This window comes from Anas acuta, chromosome 24 (assembly GCF_963932015.1).
Source record: "Anas acuta chromosome 24, bAnaAcu1.1, whole genome shotgun sequence".
Classification (NCBI taxonomy): domain Eukaryota; kingdom Metazoa; phylum Chordata; class Aves; order Anseriformes; family Anatidae; genus Anas; species Anas acuta.
The window spans coordinates 7,282,943-7,310,008 of NC_089002.1; the positions used below are offsets into that span (position 1 = coordinate 7,282,943).

Genomic DNA, 27,066 nt, shown 5'->3' on the forward strand with positions numbered 1-27,066 from the left:
AGAATAATAGAACGTGTAGAAAAGGCAAAGTCATTCTAATCGTCTGAGGTCCATTCATATGAGCTGCTGTCTGCAGACGGGTATTTTATGTGCATTCACAATTCCTTCTGCTAAAATTTTGCTCTTTTGCTGAAGTTGCTCCAGTTTCCCTGCTGTCACGTCGCACTTGGCCGAGTGCCTGCCTCAGCACAAGCAGCCATGGGTGTGCAGCAACTTGTTTGGGACAAACCTTACTTGACTTCGAGCCTGTTGGCCCAGGCTTGGGGAGCTTGGGACTTTGTGAGCAGGTGCCTGGGGAGATAAGGACGTTATTTTAACTTTGTATGAGTGTGCCACTTGTGACAGACACGCCGTGCAGGGTGCTGTGTGGAGCTGATCCTGTGCTTGCTTTCCAGGCTTCAGTGCCAGTAAAAGATGGAAATGTAGGGATCAGACCATGTGCAGGGCTATGCTCCTCACCCCACCAACAGACAAGAGCTGCAAAATCACATGGGGGAGGAGGAGAGAGAGCCTGGAGAGCTAAGTTTCCCCTCTGCTCTCAAGGGATGAGTTTCACTGAGCCCAGGGCACAAATCATATAAGGCTCCCTCAGATTTCAAAGGGCTTCAAGCCGAGCCCTCACCGCAGTGTGTTCTGTACTTCCCTGCTTTGGCGTTTATTGTGACTCTGACGAAAATAAGGCTGAGGGAAATGCAGCCCTTCACAAAGGAGAGAGACGTACCCTCGTCAGGCAGCAGAGCGGTGAGCTGCTGGGTAGCCTCGCTTCAGTTGTTGCAAGGCAGAGCCCGCCCGCAGCCCCCGGGCTTCCCGTCCCCGGTGGGTCCCCAGGGACGTGGCAGGAATTCCCTGGGTAACGAACCCGATGGGGACGGCCGTGTCCGTGCGTTCCTCGGTCTGACCTGCAGCGTGCGGCTACAACCGCGGCACCGCCGCCTCGGCTCTGGCTGACCCCGCGAGGCGCGTCCCAGCTACGGGCCTGGGCGCTCCGTGCCCCGGGCAGCCCGAGGCGGTGGCCGCCGGTCGCTGTGCCCGGCCCCGCAGCCCCCCCCCTCCCCTCCCGGTTCCTCCCCGCCCGCCCCGGGCCGGGCCCCGCCGCTTCCGGCCCGGCGGGGGCGGGGCCGCCCCTTCCGCCTGGCGCGGTCACGTGGTCGGGCTCGGCGCTCGGCCTGCCCGGCCGCTCGGGGCTCGGCTGCCTCAGTCTGGCGCGGGCGGCCGAGGGGCCCGGAGCGGCGGGAGCGCAGCGGGGCCGCGGGGGGCGCTCGGGCCCGGGCGGCGGCGGTGCGAGGCGGGGGGGGCCCGGCCGGGCCGTGAGGGCGCGGCGGAGCCTGGCGGCGGCGGCGGAGCGGCCTGGGGGCTCCCCCCGGCGTGCGCGGGCCGAGCGGGCCGGGCCGGCGGCCGCGGCGGGGCTATGATGCGCCCGCTGCGGGGCCCCGCACCCCCGTGTGTCCCCCAGGCAGGTCCGGCCCGCGGCTGAGAACCCCCCACCGGCGGTGAGTGCGGGACGGGGACGGGGACGGCGCCGGGGCCGGGGCCGGGGCCGGCCGAGCGGCGGAGGCCCGGCCCCGCGGGGAGCGGGACGCGGCGGGGCGGCGCCGCGGGGGGCGGGCGGGGGCCTCGCGCCGGGGCCGGGCCGGGCGGAGCGGGCCGCGAGCGGGGCTGGGCCGCGGGCCCGGGGGGAGAGGCCGGCGAGAGGCCCCGGCCTCGGTTTCCGCAGCGCCTTCCCGCTTTCGCGTCGCCTCCTGCTTTGCCGCGCCGTCCTCCCGCCTGGCGCTGGGTTTGCCGTGGCCCCTGGGAAGTTGGGCGAGGAGCTCCGCGCCCTTCCGCCTGCAGGCGGGGAGGGAAAATCCCGAGGGTCTGCTGGAGAGCGCTGCCCCTTGGGCGCGCTCAGAATCAGCTGTTCACCACGCTGCCTTTGTGGGTGTAAGGCCCCGCGTGGTGCTTAGGAGAACGGTTGCCGTTTTGTGCCTTGTTCCTTTGCAGCCTGCTGCCACTAAGTAGGCCTAATGAGTTCGCTTCTCCCTCCTCAGGTATGGCCTCACAGCTGCAGGTGTTTTCCCCTCCGTCAGTATCCTCGAGTGCCTTCTGCAGTGCCAAGAAACTGAAAGTGGAGCCCACTGTCTGGGATGTTTCAGGACAGAGCAGTAGTGACAAGTATTATACCCACAGCAAAAACCTCCCGGCAGCTCAAGGGCAAGCTAGCTCATCTCATCAGGTAGCCAATTTCAGCGTCCCTGCGTACGATCAGAACCTCCTTCTCCCTGCTCCTTCAGTTGAGCACATTGTGGTTACAGCAGCTGACAGCACAGGCAGCAGTGCAACAGCCTCCTTCCAGAACAGCCAAACCCTAACGCATAGGAGCAACCTTTCTTTACTGGAACCATACCAAAAATGTGGATTAAAAAGGAAAAGTGAAGAGGTGGACAGCAACGGTAGTGTGCAGATAATTGAGGAACATCCACCTCTCATGCTGCAAAACAGACCTGCGGTGGGTGCTGCGGCCACAACCACCACGGTAACCACGAAGAGCAGCAGTTCCAGTGGAGAAGGGGATTATCAGCTGGTCCAGCATGAGATCCTGTGCTCTATGACAAACACCTATGAGGTCTTGGAATTCCTGGGCCGTGGAACGTTTGGGCAGGTGGCGAAATGCTGGAAGCGTAGCACAAAGGAGATTGTAGCCATCAAAATCCTGAAGAACCATCCTTCCTATGCTAGGCAGGGCCAGATAGAGGTGAGCATCCTCTCTCGTCTGAGCAGTGAGAACGCTGATGAGTATAACTTTGTTCGCTCCTATGAGTGCTTTCAACACAAGAATCATACATGCCTTGTATTTGAGATGCTAGAACAGAACTTATATGATTTCTTAAAGCAAAATAAGTTCAGCCCGTTGCCCCTGAAATACATCCGGCCAATTCTGCAGCAAGTGGCTACTGCCTTGATGAAGTTAAAGAGCCTGGGTCTCATACATGCGGACTTGAAGCCAGAAAACATCATGTTGGTGGATCCTGCTCGCCAGCCCTACAGAGTGAAGGTGATAGACTTTGGTTCGGCCAGCCATGTTTCTAAAGCAGTGTGCTCCACTTACCTGCAGTCACGCTACTACAGGTAAGTACTGGCACGGTGCCTGCTTTCAGAACGCCGCGCTGGCGGAGGAAAGCTGATCCTGATCAGTGTGCTAAGGGTTCACTTCTACACGTGCTGAACTCTTCTGCCATTAGGTCCAGTTCCAGCTGGGGGGTGGGGGAAGGAAACGATCAGCCTGTTCACCATTCTGCTTGTTTCCTGGAGATCTCTTTGGCCACTTGCATGTAAATAAATAGAAGAACTTCTGCTTTGCAAATGCGACATAATGTACAGGCCGGTACCTACCTCTGACCCCAGATTAGTGCAGTAAGTTGATTTATCGTGTCACTAGTTAGTGATGATGTGTGAAGCAGCAAACTGGGGAAGCAGTATGGTATGAGTAAGTAGTTTATTTTGGATTGTTTGCCGTGATCTTAATTTTAGCACAGTGACCGCAGTCGTTCGGAAGAGACAGAAGCCGAAGGGGTGCCAATTTCTTTTTGTCCTGGTCCCACCTTCATCTGAACTCACTTCATGAGCACAACCCTGGATTAGCCCTTGATAAGTCACGTTTTCATGAGACCTGTAGTTCTTTTAAAATGGGGATGAGCTAGATCTCTGTTTCCCTTAGTGAAAAGTGGAAATGGCTTTTGCCTTACTGCTATCTAAAAATTAAAAAAGTATATAAAAATTCTTATTCTGTGGGCAAACCTGTTAAAGCTCAGAAATTGATTAGCTGGAGCAACCTGTGCTTTTTTCTTTCAATTATTCCTAAAGTTTGTTTCTTAGGATGTTTTTTAGTATAAAGTATCTGTAGACTTACGGCTGCAGAGAGAACTGGCATCAGAGGGCTGCGTGTTAGTGGTTGCTTTCAGTGTGTGGCAAGTTCACTTGACACAAGTTAACTGGTATCTAGTCCTTCCAGCTGGGACAAGACAGCGTTCAGAACACTCCACCCCATCCTGTCTCTGCACTGTTTGATGTCTTCCCCTAGCTTCAGTTTAAAGCCCTGGCTTGTTGTGAGCTTGTTCTGTTTGTTCCTTGTACTCCCTGTATCCTCGCCCCATTTGTTTTGTTTTACTTCCACTGAGTACCAGCTTTCTGTGCTGTTCCTTTCATGTGATACACCCGTTTTTAAATCCATTCCTAATGATCCTCACTCAGCTGGTTGGCCCCCATTTTTTCAATTGTAAACTGTTTTTTGTAACTGCAATTTTCTTTTATGCACTGTGACTCTGTTAACGTGCTTGCAGTCCAAAATGCATTATTAATTTTGTTGTTGTTGCACTGAAAGAGATTACCACTGATCAAGAGTCTGCTCTGTCTGACTTGCAGCAGATGCGGGCAGAGCAGTTTGGGGAGGCATACAGTGCTTTCCAGTTTGTAATATCACACATGAAAAGCAGTCTGGCTGAGGCACAATAGTGAGGGGTGATAAGTATCTTGAAGGGGCTGCCGGGAAGGAAGCTGCCTGCTTCATCTCTGTGCTGAGCGGCTCAAAGCCACTTCCTCCTCCCTGCCGCGGGGGGACCGAAAGGCACGGACCCTGAGATTAGATGGTGTTTAAGGGTGTCGGCTCGACCGAAGAATGCTGTGATGTGGAAATCTAGTATTTAGTGTCATAGAATTAGTGTAATGGTGGTGGTTACTAAAATCCATATTCTGGGAACTTACGGAGATGATGTAGAAACCAGGTTATTGTGTGAGATCTGGGTTGCTTTAACCATATGCACGTTAGCATTGAGATGAGTTTGAAGTTTGATTTATTTATTTATTTATATTTTTTAATACTGTGAATAGGCCACTTTTTCATTTGGTTTTCTGTCAGACGTTAAAGATAAAGTTTATGTGTTCTGTGTTTGCTTTTTTGCTTTTAATACCTGTTACTGGACTTAGGTAACCTCTGTCTCCTGTAGAGAGACAAAGTCAGATACTATAAGGATGAATTTTCTGATACGTATGTACCCTGAAGGAAAGAAGCGTTTCTTTATTAACTATACTCTGTGCTGCTGAACACTAAACAGTCTCAGTTTGAATGAAACTTTGAGCTTTGAATAGGTCTGTAGGAAAAAATGCAGCCTCTTTGCATATTTAGGGGCCATTGCTTTAAGGTGCAGCTTTCAGTACTAGCTAAATGTGCTGCTCCACTGCGTGGGCTTGAGTGATACACTGATGGAATGGGGGATGCTTTGCTCTGCTGTCTTCAATTCACTTATTCATGTGGAGAGTTTTGGCTGAACTGTTTGAATTCTTCATATTGAAGCCTTATTTTGAAGCGCGTGTGCCTGTCTTCATTTAATTCTTAACGCCTCTACTTTACGTGTCTTTAAAAAAAAAAAAAAAAAGGGAGAAGCTTTGGGCCATGCAGTGGCAGCACTGGAAGCCACTGCGGTCCCTTAGCAGCTGCTTTGCTTCCCTGGGCTGCTGACCTCCAGGGGACGGCTCCAGGAATCGCGCAGTGGTTCGGGCTGGAAGGTACCCCTGGAGGTCGCTTTGTCCAACACCCCTGCTCCCTCCCAGTTTTGGTTGTACTTCTGGCAGTCAACAGCTTTCTTTGGTGCTGATGGTGCAGCTGGGCCATGCTTCCAGCTGGGCTGCAGTGTGGGGTTTGTCAGGCAGGCACGTTGAGGCTGAGGCAGGTTCCTCCTTTCCACAAGCATTACTGGTGCTTCTGCAGCATGCCCCATCAGGAAGGGCGGTTTTGCTGCCGTGACATGGTTGACTTAGTGTGAGAAGTGCCTGTGAAGAGTTCCTTGGCTCTAAAGCCTGGTGTGGGCTCAGAGTGACTGCCTGACTCTGGCAGTCACTCTTCTATGCAGTGACTGGCTTCTGGGGCCTGAGGTCTATCAGCAGCAATTCCTGGGCTGAAAACCGGAGTGTACGTTCCCTGCATCAGGTGCAGAAGGGAATGGATGCTCCTGTCCTCCCTGTGGAGGAGAAACAATAGAAGGAAGCGGGCAGCTTGCAGAAGTGAAAAGTCCCTGCAGGCCTCACCTTCCTGCTGTTCAGAGCTTTACTCGTGACACGCAAGCGCAGCCATCACGTGTCTCGCTGCCAGCCCTACCTCTGATGCTTCCCGTGGGTCAGTTCAGGAGTCCCTGAGCTTCGAGTCCTGTCTTCAGTTCCCGCCCCTGAGTGCCGAGGGGGCTTGCCGAGCGGAGTACTGCCTGTTCCTTACCCTGCTTGGGCTGCGTTCCCTAATTCTGTCCCAGTCATGTTGGCCTGGGAAGCAGCCGTGAGTGCTGCCAACTTTAACTTTCTCTGCTTGCTGATGCGGCTTTTGAGCTGTGGTGGTGTTATTTGCTGCCCTGCTGGCTGCGGTTGTATAATCTCCATGTTACCATCGTTCTTAACAGGGAGGGGGCTGATGACCTCTGCGTAAACATGGTGTGGTTTGCAATGCTAAAACTAAGTCTTGGATTTTTCTGCTGCTGCTGTGAATCCTCTCTTCTCCAAGAATACTGAGCTTATTTGCTAGCCTTGGAAGTCAGAGCAGACCTTTGCAAGCACAAATGCAAAGGAAGAATGTTTGATTTCGTATTTCAAAGAGCTTAAGACAGTAAAGATCACTTTCATAGCTGGGCTGGCAAAGATTAAAGTGACCTACGCCTGTTGTCTTGTTTCAACTCACATCTCATAAGGCCGCTAATTATAGCAGTGTTAAAGGAGATGATAGAGGCTCTTATTTACCAGCTCTGTCCTGGAATCAGAGTGAAATCAAGTGGCCTGTGAGAAGTTCATTTAAGTTCCAGGGAACAAAATGCATAGAACTCAATTTACTATCATTCTGGTATTGAGGTATCCAATATGCAAGTCTACTCCAACGTGTCGTTAAAGACAGACAAACCATCACATTCAGCCTTGATTGCCAGTAATCTCTCTCTCCGTTGGAAGGGCTGGGATTTTTTCATGGGCTTGTGAAGGATCAGCGTGTTCTGCATGTTCCACCAGCCACTTACACTGCACATTGCTGGGCAGTCCAAACCAAGGGAACTTATGCATACAGCCTTAGCTACTGAAGTCATATCCAGAAAAGTGTGTGGCCTGTAGTTCAGGACTTTTCTGTCTTCTTTTGATGTTGTGTTAGTTATGCATGAAGAAGAGCGAGGTTTTAATATTTCCTGTACTTTCCAGAGTAAATTCCCATACCGACTCACATGGTTCTCGCAGCACTTGGGTTTTATGCTATATGCAAATGTATGACCAGAATTTAGCCTGACAGAACAGCATCAGTTTGTTTCAGAACAGTGTGTAGGTGAAGAGTTGTACTACATCATTTTGTGTTCTGAGTCAGTTCCAGACAAACCTCCCTGCAATTCCAAACTGAGAATTAGGAGGTCCAGGAAGTAGATCCTTCCTGAGTGTGAGTTTTTTTCCATCACCTTCTGGTGAAGGCTAGGCCAGACAGGTAAATTTTGCATTAGGCGTGGTTCGGTGCACAGAACCTGTAACACAACCTTGCAGAGCAGTCACAATCTCTAGCTGCGTTCTCCTTGCCCGCTGTCCATTTGTTCATCTTGAAACTCTCCAAAGAAACCCTGACTGAAAAGCAGACAACAGAAACCAGGCGTATCTCTGAAGAGCTGCTTTCTCTGGCTCTGCGGATGCCATTCTTTTCCACGTGCAAGTAGGCAGCTGCTTCCCTGGGGTAAGGAGGCCTTCAGAGGAAAGTCTAAGCACAGTCTGCCAGAATTGTTCTTCCAAGTTCTGTTAGGGTAGGCTGCGTGCTGTCTCAGGGATGCCTCTCACCATACATACTGTCACGTGTCATCAAACCAGCTATTGAAGGAGTAACTTCATATCACATTTGCATAAAGGCCAGCTAGGACTTTTACGCTGTTCCCACCTATGAGTTGGAGGGCATCGTGGCAATAAACCAAAATCAACCGTGCTGCTAAATGATAAAAAGATTGGCATTTGCTACGATGCTTGAGGAAAGATCTTCTGCTTTGAGGTGCGTCTCCTGGGTTCACATGGATTGACTTGGAGGTGGATGAGGGAAGGAGAAACGTTACCCAGAGTAATTTTTAGGTATGCTTTCTGAGCCAAAAAATTTACTTCTTTTTTTTTCATCCTTTTGTTTTCAACAGGGCTCCTGAAATCATACTGGGTTTACCGTTCTGTGAAGCTATTGACATGTGGTCACTGGGCTGTGTGATAGCTGAGCTGTTTCTAGGCTGGCCTCTGTATCCAGGAGCATCAGAGTATGATCAGGTAAGAGCACACGATAGATGTGGGGGTGTTCAAATGAAACCACAATGATCTGTGCCCAGACCCTCTGAACCCAACGTATCCTGCATCAGATTTCATCTAATATAAATGAGCTGTTGTTTGTCATCTTGAGTTCATTTTCTGTCTGTGGTATTCTCAGTGTTGGTTTGTCACTGCACAGTAGAGCACAGTTCTGTGTGTTTTAACTGGAGTTGAACGTAGTCATCCAATATAGAGTCAATTTACAGTTAACCCCCTGGCTTCCAAACCCCAAAGCTGTTGAAATACATTACTGTCAAAACAGAAGTGATGAGTGTGTTCTGACTTGAAACACCCTCTATAATTTCACCATGAGGGCAGTTTTCCATGTGGAAACAAAGCAAGCCTATCATTCCTGTCCTGTTAGTACCTACAGCGGCCCTCATTTTTAATGCAAGGTGTGGGCACCAAGCTGTCTCTGAAATACAGGGGCAAGTGACTGTAAAGGCATCTTGAGCTAATTATTTCTTTCCGTGGATACTTAGCATTATTACCTGGGCTAGTCAGTTGCCTATAAAAGGACAAAATGTCTATATGACAGTCTTTTTGATGCTAATTTTTCCACTGTGGTTTTTATGGTGGTGTCTTTTGACAACGCTTGGTATAGTTTTCCTTATGTGACAAAACACAAAAGTAAGTTTTCAAACTTGGTAAGTTTTTGTTATATCTTCCTGGCACTGTAAATTTCCAAAGGAAGCATGGTGGTACCTTAATGAGCAGAGTGAGTTAGAAAATAACTGAGGTACACCATGGTGGTTTCCTTGCACAGTGAGTTTTGTGTAATTCTGAGAACCTTATCTAGTCATGTAGGTGGGTGGGGAGGAGGTGCTTTTTCCATTGCTTAATAGACAGGATTTTGCAGTCCTTTGTGAGGCAGCATGAGGTGTGACTTCATGTAGTAGATTTTGATATCCAAATTGCCTTTGAAAAGTAAGGTTGACGTTTTTCATATTTTCTGAGGTTTCTGGAGCAGCAAATGAAGCTCAGGCAGAACTTTTGAGAGGGCCTCCAGGAATGAGTTCGTGGCTTTGAGAAGGGGTTTACAATTATTGTTTAAAAATCCTTTGGCTATAAAGCAATAGTTAGGTCTCATAAAGCCAGCAGATTGCTTAGCTGAGCTAAAGTGTAGATAAAAAAGATACTCACCTGCAGGTTCTTTAGGATCCACAGTGGCATAAGTGAAAACTGAATCAATAGATTCATAAGGATCACAAGTGAGTTTAGTGCCCTGCGATATTCAGTTGCTTTGACACAGTGGAATAGGAGAAGTTTTGCAAATAAGAAATGAAACACGCTGAGGGAACTATATATGAAAATCTGAACAAGGCCTTGTTACCTTAACATTGTGTTTCCCATTCTCATTTCTGTAAATCAGTTTCTGTTATCACTTTTTTTTTTCCTTAAGCTTTTAGATTCCTTTTTGGGAGAGGGTCATAATAAAGGAAATTTCATTTATCTGGACATCCTTTATTTACAGGTTATTTCTTATTACCTGTGAACAAACCCGTCTGATCATTACTCCATTAGCTAATAGCTCATTTTACTGAGAGTCCTCATTCTTTTTATTTTATTTCCTAGATACGTTATATTTCGCAAACTCAAGGCCTTCCAGCGGAGTATCTGCTCAGTGCGGGAACGAAAACAAGCAGGTTTTTTAACAGAGATCCAAATTTGGGATACCCACTGTGGAGGCTAAAGGTTTGTCTCTTCGATTACCGATTCTGTTTTGTTCACTGAGGAATCATAGAATGTCCCGAGTTGTAAGGGACCCATAAGGATCATCGAGTCTAACTCCTGGTACCACACAGGTCTACCCAAAAATTCAGACCATATGACTGTGAGAGCACTGTCCAAATGCTTCTTAAACGCTGACAGGCTTGGTGCTGTGACTACATCCCTGGGGAGCCTGTTCCAGTGTGTGACCACCCTCTCAGTGAAGAAACTCTTCCTGATGTCCAGCCTGAACCTCCCCTGTCACAGCTTGACACCATTCCCTCGGGTCCTATTGCTGGTCACTAAAGAGAAGAGATCGGCGCCTGCCCCTCTGCTCTCCCTCATGAGGAAATTGTAGGCTGTGATGAGATCCCCCCCCTCAGCCTCGTCTTCTTCAGGCTGAACAGGCCCAGTGCCCTCAGCTGCTCCTCATACACCTTCCCCTCTAGGCCCTTCACCATCTTTGTCACCCTCCTCTGGAGGCTCTCCAACAGTTCAGTGTCCTTTTTGTGCTGTGCTGCCCAGAACTGCATACAGTACTAGAGGAGAGGCTGCACCAGTGCAGAGCGGGGCAGGACAATCACCTCCCTCGACTGACTAGTGATGCCGTGCTTGATGCACCCCAGGACACGGTTGGCCCTCCTGGCTGCCAGGGCACACTGCCGGCTCATATTCAGCTTGCTGTAAACCACAACCCCCAGATCCCTCTCTGCGGGGCTGCTCTCCAGCGTCTCATCGCCCAGCCTGTATGTGTAGCCAGGGTTGCCCTGTCCCAGGTGCAGGGCACTTGCCTTTGTTAAACTTCATGCGGTTGGTGATCGCCCAGCTCTCCAGTCTGTACAGGTCTCACTGCAAGGCCTTTCCACCCTCATCAGAGTCAACAACTCCTCCAAGTTCAGTGTCATCAGCAAATTTACTCAAAACACCTTCTAGTCCTACATCCAAATCGTTTATAAAAACATTGAAGTGGACTGGCCCCCCACTAGTGACCATCAGCCAGCCTGATGCGGTCACATTTACCACAACCCTTTGAGCCCTCAGCCAATTGCTCACCCATCGGATGATGTTTTTGTTCAGCTGTATGCTGGACATTTTGTCCAGTAGGATCCTATGGGAAACTGTGTCAAAAGCTTAACTGAAATCCAAAAGGATCACATCAGCTGGTTTCCCTTGATCAACTAGATGGGTGAGGACTTGATATAAATTCACATCTAGTCTTAATGTGCTGTGAAAACATTCTGAGTATATTTGAATGGTATTTCAAATCCAATCTGTAGCTGACTTGTGTATTGCATTCCAGAAATTGTGCAGACCTCCTAGTACTCATCTAACCATAGCAGCTATGAATGATAGCACCAGCAAAGAGTGGGTGTTAAAGTAACTGAGATAATGGTTATTACCTATTATGGTCTGCTCAGTCTTGGTGAAGTATGTCATCTTGTTGTCATCTCCTGACAATACTGAGAAAAGTAGGGAGTACTTCATGGTGGTGGTTTTTAGTAACAGAAATGTTTGTGTACTGGCAGAGGACAGGAAAGAACCAGATGTACGCTTGATTTAGCTCTAAAGCTGAGCTTCCAAAGGGAGTTTTGCCTTTCCTCTTTGCAAATAGGGGACTTAAAAATATTTATAGCCTTTTCTCTTCCTAAACCAGAAATCTTCACATTAGCGCTATCTAAGGAAGCCTTGAAGTGAACTGATCCAATTGGTAATTCAGCTTTGACAGTGGTTAACGAGTGATCTAGTTTGACAGATGCGAACCCATGGCTGCTTTGGTTTGGCACACTAACATAAAATTTATATTAAAGCAGGCAAAAGATTACCTGGCTCAACTCTTTTCTTGTTGCTTTTTCTTTCTTTTATCTCAATTTCTCAAATCTCAGTTTATATTAACAAATGCTTTATTTTATAGACCCCAGAAGAACACGAGTTGGAGACAGGGATAAAATCAAAAGAAGCACGGAAATATATATTCAACTGTTTGGATGATATGGCGCAGGTGCGTAGAAATATTGTAACACAGATAACTCATTTTAATTACTTAGATTATTGGGGTCTCTAGAAAGGAGGCTCCTGGGCAGGAGCAGTTGTCTTCCACGTGCTGTTGAAAAAATAATGTAGTTTTGCCATGGAGCCAATTTGCATCAGAAATCACTGTATTGAAGACTACAAAAATATTAATTATGAAGCCGTTAGAGATTTCCTGTTCTTTCTTAGGCTTTGATCTGGTGGTTGTAACAAGTGTGCTTAGCCTGCATCACTAGAAGTAGTCTAGCTGCAGTCAAGTAGTAGGAAAGCTAAGCACCTGCAGATGTGTTTATAGGATTAGGCCTCTTACTGAGCTTTGGAGATGTCAGCATGCTGACAGGAACTACAGACTCTTCTATTTTTTCATTATGTTTTCAGAGGTGAAAAGGAGGAATATCTGAGTGTTTTTAATAATGAGGCCTTGCATCTTAAACATACCAGTATCGATGTTCTCTTGCTTTTGTAGCTATTGTCATGGCTTGACATTTGTGCAGAGAATGTAGGATCTTGCCATTCTGATTTGCTAGCCTCTTACAGCCCTGCAAAATAGAAAGAGGGCATATTGCCAGGCAGTGGAGAATGAAGCCTGGTTGCTGTCTGTTGAGCAGACCGGCTTCTTATTGAGCTGAGGGTTCCATGTGTAAGTTTGACTTTGGCTTTTAGAAGGGGCAAGGGAAAAGTTGCATGATGGTGCTGTAGTACCTAAAATTAAGCTGGCTAAGAGACAGAAATGTTTAATAACTATTTCTGCTTGATATGAAGCTACTGAATTGTTAAGCAGCAGTGAATGCGATGTTTGCTTAACTACTGCAATTTTGTTTTCAAGGTGAATATGTCTACAGACTTAGAAGGGACTGACATGTTGGCAGAGAAGGCTGACCGAAGGGAGTATATTGATTTGTTGAAGAAAATGTTGACTATTGATGCAGATAAGAGAATTACTCCGCTGAAGACTTTGAACCACCCATTTGTTACAATGACACATCTACTAGATTTTCCCCACAGTAATCAGTAAGCTTCCTTAGATTGCTTCTTTTGTTTCAAGAAGACTTAGTAGAAACACAGAATAGCACATGTCTACTTTGATGCTGTTTTCTGCAGTTCCTGGCTGATCTGCAAACAGCAAAGGCATGTGTAAGGAAAGGCATGTTCATAAGCTTCCTCTTCATATTTTAGGACATAGAAATGTCATGTCTCAGGTATGTTGTAGATAATATTTTTACATATCTCATATTTTCCTTCTGTCTTCTGTTTCAGTGTGAAATCCTGCTTTCAGAATATGGAGATCTGCAAACGAAGAGTTAATATGTATGATACAGTGAATCAGATTAAGAGCCCATTCACGACTCATGTTGCTCCTAATACAAGCACAAATCTGACAATGAGCTTTAACAACCAGCTCAATACAGTACACAATCAGGTAATAGCATCTTGTAGCTGTTTTATATTAACTGAAGAAAAGGAGCAGCCTTTTCCGCAAAATACTATATTTAATTTGTAGTCTTGTCTTGAAGTGTAATTTTCCAAAACTCAAGCCAAGTCATTCTCTTCTTCAGCTAATCATACTGACCAATTCAGCAATGTAAGTGAAGTTGGTGAAATTTGTGTTTTTTCTTATGTTTTAGGTTTTTTACCTAAAACTTAGTGCTTTTTTCACATTATAGTCTTGACAGTTCCTGTTTGTTTTTATAACAAGGAGGAGTAATAAATCTGTAATATTTTTGTTTTCTAGGCCAGTGTATTGGCTTCCAATTCTACTGCTGCTGCTACTCTTTCCCTGGCAAACTCAGATGTCTCCTTGCTAAACTACCAGTCTGCTCTGTATCCATCATCTGCAGCACCAGTTGCAGGAGTGGCACAACAAAGTGTTTCCTTGCAACCTGGAACCACCCAGATCTGCACACAGACTGACCCCTTCCAGCAAACATTCATTGTTTGTCCCCCTGCTTTCCAAAGTAAGTTGAAAAATCCTTTGTATGGTACTGTTGTTTCAGTTACATGAAAATGAGAGGTTGTGATTAACACTATATTGAAAAACTACAGTGCTGCTCTGTGCTTGTTGCTCAATGCTCTTGCATCAGATATAAATGCAGAATCAGGTCAGACGTGTGTAGACAACTTGGTTCTCTTCCAGGTCATGCTTGAACAGGTGACAGTATCTTGCCTGCCCAGGTTGCAGTCTTTCTCTGGTTGTTCAACCAGTTTTTCCCCCCAAACTGAACACAACAGCATGACTCAAAAAGCAGCGAACAGCGGAGTCAGGCCCATCTGAAAACAAGAAAATGTCTTGCTATGTTTTTTATGTCAAGAGTGAATATCTGGTCTTCAAGCCAGTTCACAACCATTGATGCGATTGTGTAGTGTGCTAATAAGAAATAAACTGTCACAGATGGCAAATAAATAAATTTAGCACAAGCATAGCTCTATTAATCCTGAAAGTTCTCCATTCATGTTCATACCTGGATTGTGCTAATACGGAGTATTATTTATGAAGTGGGAACTGCTAGTGTAAGGCTTGAATTTTGAAGTTAGTCTAAAGCAACACAGAATTAATGTCTGTTATCTTGCACAGCTGGATTGTTTGTTTCTGAAAACAAGACTGCAGACTTGAACAGAGCTGAGCATTTGAGGGCTGGTTGTCCATGATTGCCCTGTACTGGGGCTGCAGGCACATTTACTTCAGCTTGTGTTTTACTAGTAAGCTTTTGTTAAAGGGAACAGCTTTTCTTTTTCATCATCTGACCGTGTCTTCTCTTACCTGGTGGGAATTTGATTTGGGAATAATAATAATTAAAAACAGTTTAGTTTAGCTGTGATTTATTCTGTCCCATAGCTGGACTTCAGGCAACTACGAAACATTCTGGGTTTCCAGTTAGGATGGAGAATGCTGTCCCAATTGTACCACAAGCACCTGCAGCACAGCCATTGCAGATCCAGTCTGGAGTTCTCACCCAGGTAAATACATAAAGTCCAGAGAAAACTGCAATTCCTACCACCATCCAGGAGAACTTGATTCACCTGGTGTTTGGGGTGAATGCTGAGGGTTCTCAGAGCACTGAAAGGTTAAATGGAGATCACTTCTAAGACAGTGTTTTCTTGTTTGTTTGTTTTTTTTTTTCCCCTGGAATATTTTAAGTCTAAACTATTTTATATCATGTGCTTCCCTGTTTGTAAGGGATTGATGTAATAACAGGAATAAATGTGTGCTTTCCATCTGTTAAAAATACTTTTGACACAGGTGTGCACCGCCTTACAGATAGCAGTGTACACTATTGCCTACACTTCAAAAATAAGGCAGCAAAAATTAGATGAAATCTATTTGAGACTTGAGATCCCAATAACAGAGATGGTAGCAAAGATAACGCATGTTATGACTTCGTCTTTAAATCAATGGAATTATTTCTGAATTCGCAATTGGTTGCATTGTTTGTGTGAATCGAGCTGTAACAATGACATACCTACTTCTGTTTGCAGTTTAAATGGCATGTGATATCAAAATTCACAGGTCACTCTAAAAAAATGTTTAAAACATTAGTAAAGTGTTGTAAACTAAAATGTGTTTATTAAAAAAAAAAAAACACCTCTAATATATACTGAGTGCCCAGTCATTCCCAAGTATTATTCACTGAATAATTGTAATTGCCTTTAATTTGACCATAGTTGTATTTATTTGCATAGTTTAAGTTTTTGCTGACGTTAACACATACTTTATTAATTTTACCATCCAGGAAGTATATTGTACTACTGACCTACTTGCAGAGGAGTAATTTTAGATTGTTCAGTCCAAATAATTCTGTTGGCATTCTGTGATTTCTGTTTTGTTTGGCAGAATTATACAGGTAACAGTATCCAGACAGCAGAATACGCTTGAAGGAAGCCCACCTGAATCCAAACCCTATTTTTCTTGAGAGTACAAATTGTAGAATATGAATGTAGTTTTAATTAGATGTTTGAGAGACTAATATTGGTAGTTTCTTGGTAGTTTCATTACAAGTAACTGTTCTTTAATGGTACAAAAAGACCTCTGGTGCCTTTTAATAACTGTCTTAGTTTTTCCAGGAGTACCATATGTGAATTTGGAGGTATGATATTAAATACTGTGCCCTTCTTGGGGTGCAGTTTGTTATGGCTTAGTGTAGTGTATTTAAGAGACAGTGTAACTTGCTCTCTGGGACCTGGTAAAATATAACAGTAGCTGAACACTATCTCATATTTACTTCTCAGTTATGGTCATCAGAGAGATCCCGTTCCCAAATTCCCCATTCCTTGTATTCCCCCCAGGGACATATAATTGCATAGTGGAACATGCCTAGAGGGTCTGAGTGTTGGTTTCACTGCATCCATTACAACTCTGGAATCTACTCAAGCACCATAAAATGCCAGTGAGGTGAAACCTTTTCTGGTCCTATTGCTGAACCCACTTATCCTGCCTCAGTACGTTTGTTTCACTCACTGCCTGATCTACATTTCAGGGAAGCTGTACACCACTAATGGTAGCAACTCTTCATCCTCAAGTAGCCACCATCACGCCGCAGTATGCGGTTCCCTTTACTCTGAACTGCGCAGCCGGCCGGCCAGCGCTAGTAGAACAGACGGCTGCAGTACTGGTAATTGCCTCCCTTGATTGTGTTCACTAACTGAGTTTTTGTTTTAACTTAGACTTGCAGAGGGCATGGAAGCATGTGCCATCTTGTGGCTGTGTTCTCGCTACATCTTAATGTCTTGTTGTTTTCCTCCCCAACATTGCTGAAGCACTGTCTGACTCTGATGTTTAGTGTGGCTCTGTAAAGAATCCAGATCCATTGACTATTACTCTTTACTAGCCTAGTAGTATAAAGCTCTTCTAAGCTAGGCTATAGAAGAGTTATAATTGTTCTCGTTCTTTGCTTACTGTCCTATCTTTGCCTTTTGATTTTTGAATACAAAGGAATCAGCCTTTAGCTTGACTCTGCTACAGGTACCTGGATGGCCAGAATTTGAGCTACTTGGCAAGTTAGCTACCTACTTTTGTTTTCAACACTTGAAAAGCTGCTTTTCATGTAGAAATGTTTCAGGTCATTAAGCACAGGCTAAAACCTCTAATGATAGCAAATTCTCTAGTGTATGGCTTTAGCAGTTGATTTCTCTTAACCTTTGTTCAACACTGACAGTTTTCTGGCCTTCTGTTATTTGTAGCCAATCGCAGGTAGCTTGCTTCATCCAGAAAAGGATACTGTTCTTCACAGATACTTTCAGTTTGTATGTATTTCTTGTTTGAAATTAAAGGTGAGCGTTAGTATTTAAAATGCCAGTAAGCTAGCTTGTAGGGTATTTGGAACAATTGGAAAAAAATGATGGGGGAAGGAAATAACACACCTTTAGAAATACATGTTTTCAAAATTGTCCTCTTTGTATTAATTTGGCACCTGCATTAGAACAACTTTGGAAGTGCCACAGAGAAGTCATTGGAAAACTCCAGAATCAGATCAGTGAAGCTTATGAAAACATTGCAGTACACTTAAGTGCTGGTATCTTCATGTGTCTTTCAAAGCACATTCCATTTCTTCTGTGAACCATGTTGTTTCTTGTGGCTTTAGTGGTAGTTTGAGTGTCATTTTCTTCCAAGATGGAGACCTCTCCTGAAGTGGAATTTGCTCGAGCCATACCTGTACTGAAATTAAAACCCACTCATTGAGTTCTTCTCAACCAAGTTAACCACTCCTTATTTCTGAGGATGGGAAGGCAGGAGAGTGGGGTTCTCCTGGGTCACAGCTCTGAGCTAAAACAGCTCCAGGGATGTATCTCCTTTCCTCCTCTTGAATTTTGATTGCTGAAAGGCTGCAGTCTAGGCTCTGAAAACGGCAAGGGGTGACTGTAGCAGAGCTTGGGACACAAGTGAGATATTAGTGATGTTTTCAAAAGTGCACTTGGACTTTTGATTCAACAGGCAAATTAGATCTATTCTCTTGTGCATGTACAGTGGACTTGACATTCAGCTCCCCTGTACAGCAATGGGAGATCAGAGCCAGTTGTCTCCAAACTGTGAGCCTGGATTCTGAGTTTCTCTGGAGAACTTCCTATTTCTGTTTGGATTCTGGGAGCCTTTGGCGTGAATTTGCTCACCTTTAGTGCTTCCGACACTTCTCCCCTGCTGCTTCCCCTGAGTTTGCATTAGCCATTTGCTAAGCTTTGCATATTTTTGTCCTTCCTCTGTCAAAACAGTTCGTCGCTTGGAAGGCCCGATTTCTGCCTCTCGTTGGGAATTTAAATATCTTGCTGTATTAAACTCTCTGCTTTGTCTTGTGCAGGTGTTGGCTTTTGGAAAGACGCATGGTGTGACTTTTAACACGTTTCTCTTTATTTTTTTCAATATTATTGTTGTTATTATTCCGCTTATGTTGGCAGAGGTTTTAGCAGTTCTCTGCTTTGAAGGCTTCTTGTTTGGAACCGGTATTTGTAATACGTGGATCTGTTACTTGCAGAAATATTTTGTTTAAAACAGCGTGTTTTTATATTTTGCAGTTCAATCTGCAATAAAGAGGCATGTATTTTCAAAATCATGGGAATATTGTACTGCAGAATTCAGTGTTCTTTTCCAGAAAATTGTCTTCTGTTAATTTGAACAGGAATGTTAATAATTCTAACAAAAATATCTTCACGTATCTCCTATGTAAGTAAATGTACTCCACCTCAACTAAAGTAGTATAGAAAAGCCATGATAAGGGAAACATTTCCATGATAATAATGTTATCTCAGCTATCTCAATGCGAGACCTGTAATCCAGAAAAACAGAAAGGACTAAATTGGCTTCACATTTTGGAATTTTTCAGCAGAGCAGGATGCATAAGCTTACATGCAAAACAGTCCTGAACCCTTTTGCTGCATCCAGCAGCAGCATGATATGTCTGCATTCTGCAGTACAACTTTTTCCCAGGTGACATCTGGGAAACAAAAGGTTAGCAAGGTGTCGGGAGAAGCTTGTTTCTGTTTTTCATGTTCTCTTGCTGTTCTGAGGCCTTTGGAGAAAGTGCAATGATGTGCCTTTATCTCTGCAAGTTAACAATCTACATGAGTGCATTTATTGCTTGGAACAAGTCTCTCTGTCTGTAGGAACCGAGATCTAGTAAGCCTGTGTATCTGTTTGCTGTTTTGCAGCAGGCCTGGCCTGGGGGAACCCAGCAGATACTGCTTCCTTCCACTTGGCAGCAGCTCCCAGGGGTTGCTTTGCACAACTCTGTTCAGCCAGCAGCTGTGATTCCAGAGACGATTGGTGGCGGCCAGCAGTTAGCTGACTGGAGGTAGGGATTACACAGGGTCCAATTCTATGCCCATGAAAATACGTGCCATTGCAGTACTACCTGCACTGTTTCACCCTCCCCTTCAATGTCATGCAGGAGCTTAGTGCAGCTGTGCCTATGCTGCAGTGCCTGCGGTGCTGTCATGGGATTTGGGTCTTTTTTTTTTCTTTGCCTCAGGAATGCGCATTCGCATGGAAATCAGTATAGCACTCTCATGCAACAGCCATCACTACTGACCAACCATGTGACGTTAGCTACAGCACAGCCTCTGAACGTTGGGGTTGCTCACGTTGTTAGGCAGCAGCAGAACAGCAACGTTCCAGCAAAGAAGAACAAGCAGCCAGCGCCAAGTGCGGCCAAGTAAGGATTCATCTCCTACCCCTGAAGATACTGTGGGTGTGTTGTGGAGGTCGCTTTTACGGTGTAGAAAAAACGTTCTTATGATTACAGAGTTATTGTCTTTGTAATGTTTGTGCTACAGTTGCTTTTAAATATGTCTTGGATAAGGCCTTTGTACTGTAGTCACTGTTTCAAGTGATCTTACTTCCAATGCCATTGTAAGGATGATGGTTGACCGAGTACTTTACTGTACTGGTCAAAGGGGGCTTTTATGCATTCAGGATGTGTTGGTGTCATGACAATACAACTGACAGAACTACATCTGACTGACAAGAGGTGGCAGGTTTCTGACAGTGCTCAGCCGGATAGGTCCTGCTCAGAGCATTGCTAAAAGCATTTGTCCCTTCTGGGACACATTCCATGGCATTTTTCTGTATGATAGTATGCACTGAGGTTCTCTGGGTATTGCAAGACGTTTCTTTTTGTACGTGTGCTCCAGCCTGCTGAAGCCTAGCTGTCTTTAATGCTGGCGTTGATTTGTCCTGGCCTGCTGACACAGAAGAATACTGATTTGGTTTTCCTTTAGGCCCAGCACGACTCTAGAGACTGTGCCCACTCAAGTTTACTCGCTCATTGGGAGCAGTCCTCTGCGCTCCAACTCCTCCTCCTCCAACGTGGTCGTCCCAGTGCAGGAGCAGCACCAGCCCATTGTGATCCCAGACACTCCAAGCCCACCCGTCAGCGTCATCACCATTCGTAGTGACACTGATGAGGAAGAAGACAGCAAATACAAACCTGCCAGGTAGGAAGTTCATCTAGCAGTCCAGTACTCAGGAGAAATCGGATGAGCCCAAGTATTGGGGAGAGTGCGGAATGCTACGCACAAAGCCACTGAAAAGGCTGCGTCATGTCCACTGTATTATTTGTGTCTAATTAACCAGAATCACACTTGACTAGGAGGAGAATATGAGATCTGCGAGGGAGATGTCTTGTGGGAAAAACTAGAATGTTTCTTGTTTTGTTTTGTGTTTTTTTCCCCCTGCAGTTTGGGTATGAAGCAGAGATCCAATGTCATCAGCTACGTTACTGTTAACGACTCCCCTGATTCTGACTCCTCCCTGAACAGCCCCTATGCCACAGACCCACTTTCTTCTCTCAGGAGTACAAGCGGTGCCCTGGAGCTGCCAAGCAGAGGAGCATCTGACAGCTCCAACTCCCGTACTATCATTGTACCACCATTGAAAACACAGCTCAATGACTGCATTGTAGCTACCCAATCTTCAGGTAAGTATGCTCTCATAGGTTGCTGTGCTCAGTAGTTTTTGCCAAGACTCAGATGCTGTCTCATCCCTAACAGCTTTGTCCTCACAATTTTGAATTGTCTGCATTAGGTCTTCAGCAGCTTGAAGTTTCATAGCTTATGTTTTGAGACTGCAAACTTCAGTCTGTTTTTAGTTTGATACATTTACCTTTCATCTATACCTTTGGCTACACATAAATCTGTAAAAGTTCCCAATGTTTTCTTGTACCATCAAATTTTAAATTAGAATTGAAGAAATGGCTCTGTTATGGAAGTAGGTTCTATGTGTTCTTCAGTTACCTAAGCTGGTTATCACAGTATGTGGAGTGTGAGGGGGAAGAAGGGATTAAGCTTTTGAAATCTTTCAGGCATCCTGAGCGGCACCAGTAAGACCAAGCCAGTGGCCTCTGTGAGCGGGCAATCATCAGGATGCTGTATAACGCCCACTGGGTATCGATCACATCGTGTGGTAACAAATGGTGTGCAGCCTCTCAATCTCAGCCAGGTAATCACCGTGTGGCTTTTGCTGGCCTTTGAACATGATGCAGTCAGTTGCTTTAGAAACCCTTCATGGCAGAGAGTGACTCCCCTGCGAGAGGATTCTCAGTTGCTACCTCATTAATTCTTAGAAGATGATTCTGTTCTGTGGCTGTGCAGGATAGGGTAAACTTTGTTGGAAGTATAGGTGAAGTTTCTTGGGCCAAAGAATTTGCTGCTGTATGAGAGCACAGGAGAGGGAAACACAGTTGTGCCTGTATTCTTTGTTTATACTCCCAGTCATGTCTGTCTTTCAGTGAGTGTCTTTCTGCTCAGGTGGGAGAGGGACACCAGGATCCAGCTGTTGAATTTGAGTAGTGTTTAAGGCACTAAACAGTATGAGAAGAGGGGGATTCTTCTGTTGTTTACTTTTTTCTAGATCTCACGAAGCCCTGACCAGGAGATTAACCTTGAACCTAACAATTAGCACTTGACTTCCCTTGAAACCTTAGAGCCTGGTTTTACTTCAATTTGTGTTACTACTTTTGATGTTTGAGTCAAGCTGCGGTAGCCTTTTGGAAGAGAGGAAGCAATACACCTCCAGCCCATCTCTGGCATGGGGACAAGACAGGCTTTGTTATTGTAAAAGGGGGCAGCCCTGCTGCCTCTAACTGAGGTGCAGAATGGCACCTTGAGGAAGAGTTAACAGGCTGGGTCAGTCTTAGAGCCTGCCTGCAGTTGTACAGCCAGGTACTGCAGTACCCCAGGTGTGGCAGCTTGGTCTCACTGTGGAGGAAAAGTAACCTTGGTTTTAGTGGAGCTGCAGTAACCCTTGCCAAATTATCAAAAGGTGGGAAGGGAGTTTCTGACAGAAGTGTCAGTCCTGCAGCTAGAACCCAGGTGTTGATTGGGAGGCTCTGGCTGAACCCTTTCTTGCTCCCTGAGGATACCCCCTAACTTTTACTTTTTTTCCCCTGCAGAACCAGCAAACGACAGTGCTGGCTTCACAGGAGAGAAGTGGAAATGCAGGCCCACGTAGGCAACAAGCTTATGTGGCACCCCTCACGTCAACTATTTCTCAGGCTCCCTACACGTTTCAGCACAGCAGCCCCGTGCATCCCCACCTGGCAGCAGCAACTGCAAATGCACACCTGTCCAGCCAGCCACATATGTACACTTACGCTCCAACCACTGCTGCACCACTGGGCTCCACCACCTCCATCGCCCACCTGTTCTCCCCTCAGGGCTCTTCACGGCACACCCAATACGCTGCACACCCTAGCACACTTGTCCACCAGGTCCCTGTGAGTGTTGGTCCAAGTCTGCTGACTTCTGCAAATGTTCCACCTGCCCAGTACCAACACCAGTTTGCTCCCCAGTCCTATATTGGTGCTTCCAGAGGATCTGCTATTTACACTGGATATCCGCTGAGCCCTACAAAGATCAACCAGTACTCATACTTGTAGTTCCTAGTAGAACACTGTCCTGCAATAGGCCTGAGAGATTGGAGAAGGATTTCAGGTGAACCTTTACCTGGTAATGACTGCCTGGCTTTTGTTTCTCCCTTCTCTGCTGGTATGTTGTTCAAAAATGTCTCTAGTGAGTTCAGTCACTAACTGAGGCAGCATGCTTTGTTACCAGTACGAGGGTCACTAATTAAGTTTTTAAAGTTTTACTTACTTTTTATAAATGCTTTTAAAAAGTTCATGGTCACATTTATTTAAAATTGTTCTGTTATGCTAATGAGAAGGGGAAGGAAAATCATTGTCTTGGAAGACAGATCCTGATGATTTTTTTGTAACTTGGATAATTTAAACAAAAAGACTAGCAGATTATTTTTTCAGCAGCTTGCACAAATCCATATTGCCACTAAAAATGTAATGCACATTTATCTTGTTGTGTTGCTATGACAGTTTTAAAATCAAGTTTAGTGTTTTAATTTTTGTTTTCTATTTTAATTTGTCTCTGACAAATTGCTGGCTCTGTAAAAGCCGTTACATCTCCGTATATGTTTTGTGTTTACTTCTGTTGGTTTTTTTGTTTGTTTTTTTTTTGTTTTTTTAATTTTTAAGGACTGGTAGAGACAGCTGCCTTGTACTAGCAACATTATATATTCAGGAATCAACATAAACCCTGAAATCTGTTTTGTTTTTTCTTGAAAATTCTGCATTTCCACAGCATAGTCAAATTTTTATTGCATTCATTGAAGAACTCTTAAGTTTTTTGAACTTTATTCAAGATCTCACTGTGTAACAGAGCTCAACATCTTTGCAAGGATGCTGTAGTCTTCAGTTGAGAATGAATAGTGCCACACTGCTCTAAAATTTGGTTTCTGCAGCATATTAGATGCTGGCCCTAAAACGGAGCTGGATTCCTTCACAGAAGCACAGGACTTTTTTGTTCTGTTTTTCTTAATATCTTTCTTCACATGATTCATTTAGGAGGGAGTTGAACAATTTAAAATACAACGAAACATCACTGTATTGATGTGTACAGCTTTTTATACTCCTGTGAGCGTATCCTCCTGGATATGTCAACAGCTACTTTAAAGCGCTCTTAATAAGACTTGTATACAGTACATGCATGTAGGAATTGAGGAAAAAAAAAAAAGAGAAAAAAGAAAAAAAAAATCCAGATTTTAAAGTTTATTACTGAATTTAAAACTATTTTAGAAGTTTTGTATTGGTGGTGTTTTAATATTTTACATAAAATGAAATATGTACATATTGATTAGAAAAATATAACAAGCAAAACTTCCTGCTAACCCCAAATGTTCTGTCTTTGTAATCAAAATGTGTAGTGATTATACTTGAACTCTGTACTTAGTGTTTGTCTAATTCTTAAACGTTCCTGGGGATGGAGTTTGATGTATCCTTTGTATTTAAACCAAAATGAATTGATTCATGTTGGAATGTATGTGATATAATGCAATGGTTAGAGCTCATCACTGTAGCACTGAAAGAGGAGTAGAGCTTCATGAGAGAAAAGGATACCTTCTGATTTGTTTTGCACAGGTATGTGTGATGAAGAGTTGTTTGGTGTGTCCCCTTATTGTAGTGCCTTAAATGATGATGTAGTGTGAATAGAGTTTACAGTGAGCTTGCCTTATGAGGGACCAGCAAGCCCCCGTCGAATTGAAGCAATTCACTAAGCTTATCACAGCAAGAACAGCAGTATGTTGCATAGGTGCATTGTTCTCGGTTTTAATGCTATCATAAAAAGCTACATTTTTGTTTGGAGTGAAGCGATGTTCCCTTAAAGCTTTTCCTTGAAATGGCACATGTACTGTTAGATGTCTGTCAGTGCATTTCGAATAGGGTAGTGCTGGGAATGCATTGGAATGTTTAGTCTAATATTGCAGAAGTGATTAAATATGTGCAATCACTTTTTATTAGATTAGTGTGGCGTTACCTTCCCCCACGTTAATAGCAGACATTTCTTGTAAAATATTGCTAGCTTGGTGATAGAATATTTATACCAAAGAGAGCCTGCTGTAAAGCACATAATACCATTAAAGTTTTATAAAGCTACTGCTGATGTGGAATTGTTGGGAAGGTTTGTCAGCTGTATGCCTAGTTAGTGTGCAGAGGAAATACTCAGTTTTCATAATCAGTGGAGTTTTTAAACTACACCTTGTTTTCTTGGGTCCCTTGTACTAGGAATTATTTCTCATCTTCAGTATATAGGCTTAAGTATCTTGTCCAAGTGGATAATAAACTCGCTTGAGCGGTAGTATTACTGCAGCAATAAGAGGTTTTGGTAACCTTGAATCCCAGTTCATGTTCCGTCCCAGTGGAAAACAGGCCAGTTCTCTGACCAGTATGTGAAAAGGGCAAAATTAATTTCTGAAATTGTTTTTTTTTTACTGATAGAAGAAAGTCTGGACTGACCTGAAATTGATGAACTGTTAAAGGTTTGGTATCTCCTTCATTAGAGGGATCAAGGACTTCTGAACTGGACAGTAGCATTAGTGACATTGTTGTTCGGTGTATTTCTAGTCAGAGCACTTCTGTAAAAGTGAGGATAACCAACTGATCTTGCTATTTTATATCATGGGTGTAAACTATGCTCTTTGTTGCTGTAAGCACTTTCTTTTTTCCATATTACATTGCTTGTTTTCAGTACTTACTGTGAGATACCTCTTGGGTACAGAGTTGTGCCTTTCCATCAAAAGGCAAAGCAAGTTCCAGTTCTTGTGTTTCAGGAAAACTTCATGGCCTGTTTCACAACTAGTAAAGTGTTTTGTGTGCACTTGTAACAGGAAAAAAGACCGCTAGCACAATGTGCTAAAAATTTGAAGAAATTTCCCACTCCTCTGCTCCCACTTCCCACCCAAAAAAAAGCAGTTTAAAACGATCATTAAACTCAGTCAAATGTATTCCCAAAGCACAGTATCATCTCTTGCACTCTCCTAGTTTCCAAAAGTATTGGAACAAAGAGGACAAGATGGAAACGACATGGGGAAATTGAATCATTCTCTATGTACAACATGTTGGTATCCCTGAAATTCCTCTGTGAAACACGACATAAAACAGCCAAACAAAAAAGCCACCCCAGCAGGACCAGGTTTTCCCCTCAGCACGCTGCCTTCACAAGTGTGGTAGATCTCAGTCTGGCCCCTGGTATGTGCTGCCCGATGTAAGTATATTGTAGTTGGCTCTAAGGAGACGCATCCCTTCTTCCCATGCATATACAGCTTTCAAATTAGTTTAAATAATCGACTGTCCTCATTTTCAGAGCTGCTACGCATTTTGCAAAGAAATATGCTCTCTCTGGGTAGAAATTGGAGTACTCCTTAATCACTATTTTTCTGAAATAGTTTGGGATTCACCCTTTGAATATTTGGCAACCACAGTCCCATCTAGATTCATTCATGTGATCCATGAACTGTTGTTAAATCAGAGTTGTTCCTGACCTGTATTCACAGCTGTGATAGCCACTGCAGAGGCAATGTCTGAAGCTTTCCTGCTTAGCACCTAGTTGATGGGATGCAGTAATTAACCTCTGACTCAGCAATTTCTTTTAGTACACGAAACTAAATTGCTTCTAAATGACAGGATTGGCACAGCCCTGCTTTCTTTTTATTTTATTTAAACTTCTGAATGGTGCCGCATGTCCACATGGTTGTTTGTTGCTAAACTTTATATAATGTGTGATTTCAGATTCAGCTTGAAATATATCTATCTCACTACATGTAGCAGTACATTATATGTAATGTTAGTATTTCTGCTTGAATCCTTGATATTGCAATGGAATTCCTACTTTATTAAATGTATTTGATATGCTAGTTACTGTGTAAAATCTAACTTTCTTTTATGGTTGTGCTCTTCCTTTTTACAGGCCGCTAGATACAGGTAGTTTCTGAATTACTGATCTATGTTTGTATTGCTGATGTACTTAGGGGGTATGTAAAAATCATTTTAACAAAAGAAATAGATATTTAAAAATTTAATACTAACTATATGGGAAAAGGGTCCATTGTGAAAACATAGTTTATCTTTGGATTCAATGTTTGTCTTTGGTTTTACAAAGTAGCTTGTATTTTAAGTATTTTCTACATAATATGGTAAAAATGTAGAACAATTGCAATGCATCAATAAAAAGGGTTAATTTTCTGTA

The 27,066-nt window shown here is 44.3% G+C and overlaps 1 protein-coding gene across 3 annotated transcripts; it reads left to right on the forward strand.

Moving 5' to 3' along the window:
- The first annotated feature begins 1,188 nt into the window (after positions 1-1,188).
- Positions 1,189-27,066, forward strand: HIPK1 (homeodomain interacting protein kinase 1). Of its 3 annotated transcripts, none has more exons than XM_068659767.1 (16): positions 1,189-1,490; positions 2,028-3,105; positions 8,154-8,277; positions 9,892-10,011; positions 11,939-12,025; positions 12,881-13,065; positions 13,312-13,474; positions 13,787-14,009; positions 14,888-15,009; positions 16,527-16,661; positions 19,189-19,331; positions 19,509-19,691; positions 20,257-20,472; positions 20,716-20,954; positions 21,339-21,475; positions 22,428-27,066. In XM_068659767.1, the coding sequence occupies exons 2-16, from the start codon at positions 2,030-2,032 to the stop codon at positions 22,911-22,913; spliced, it is 3,639 nt and encodes a 1,212-aa protein (XP_068515868.1). In that variant the 5' UTR covers positions 1,189-1,490; positions 2,028-2,029; the 3' UTR covers positions 22,914-27,066. The 3 variants fall into 3 exon arrangements, with proteins under 3 accessions (XP_068515868.1, XP_068515869.1, XP_068515870.1); XM_068659768.1 differs by having other exon boundaries at positions 19,192-19,331; XM_068659769.1 differs by lacking the exon at positions 16,527-16,661.

Bases quoted from the DNA above. Each gene is read 5' to 3' on its own strand.
- HIPK1 (XM_068659767.1), top strand. From the start codon at position 2,030: ATGGCCTCACAGCTGCAGGTGTTTTCCCCTCCGTCAGTATCCTCGAGT. The intron at 20,473-20,715 runs GTAGGAAGTTCA...TTCCCCCTGCAG, and splicing joins AGCAAATACAAACCTGCCAG to TTTGGGTATGAAGCAGAGAT. The intron at 20,955-21,338 runs GTAAGTATGCTC...GAAATCTTTCAG, and splicing joins TGTAGCTACCCAATCTTCAG to GCATCCTGAGCGGCACCAGT.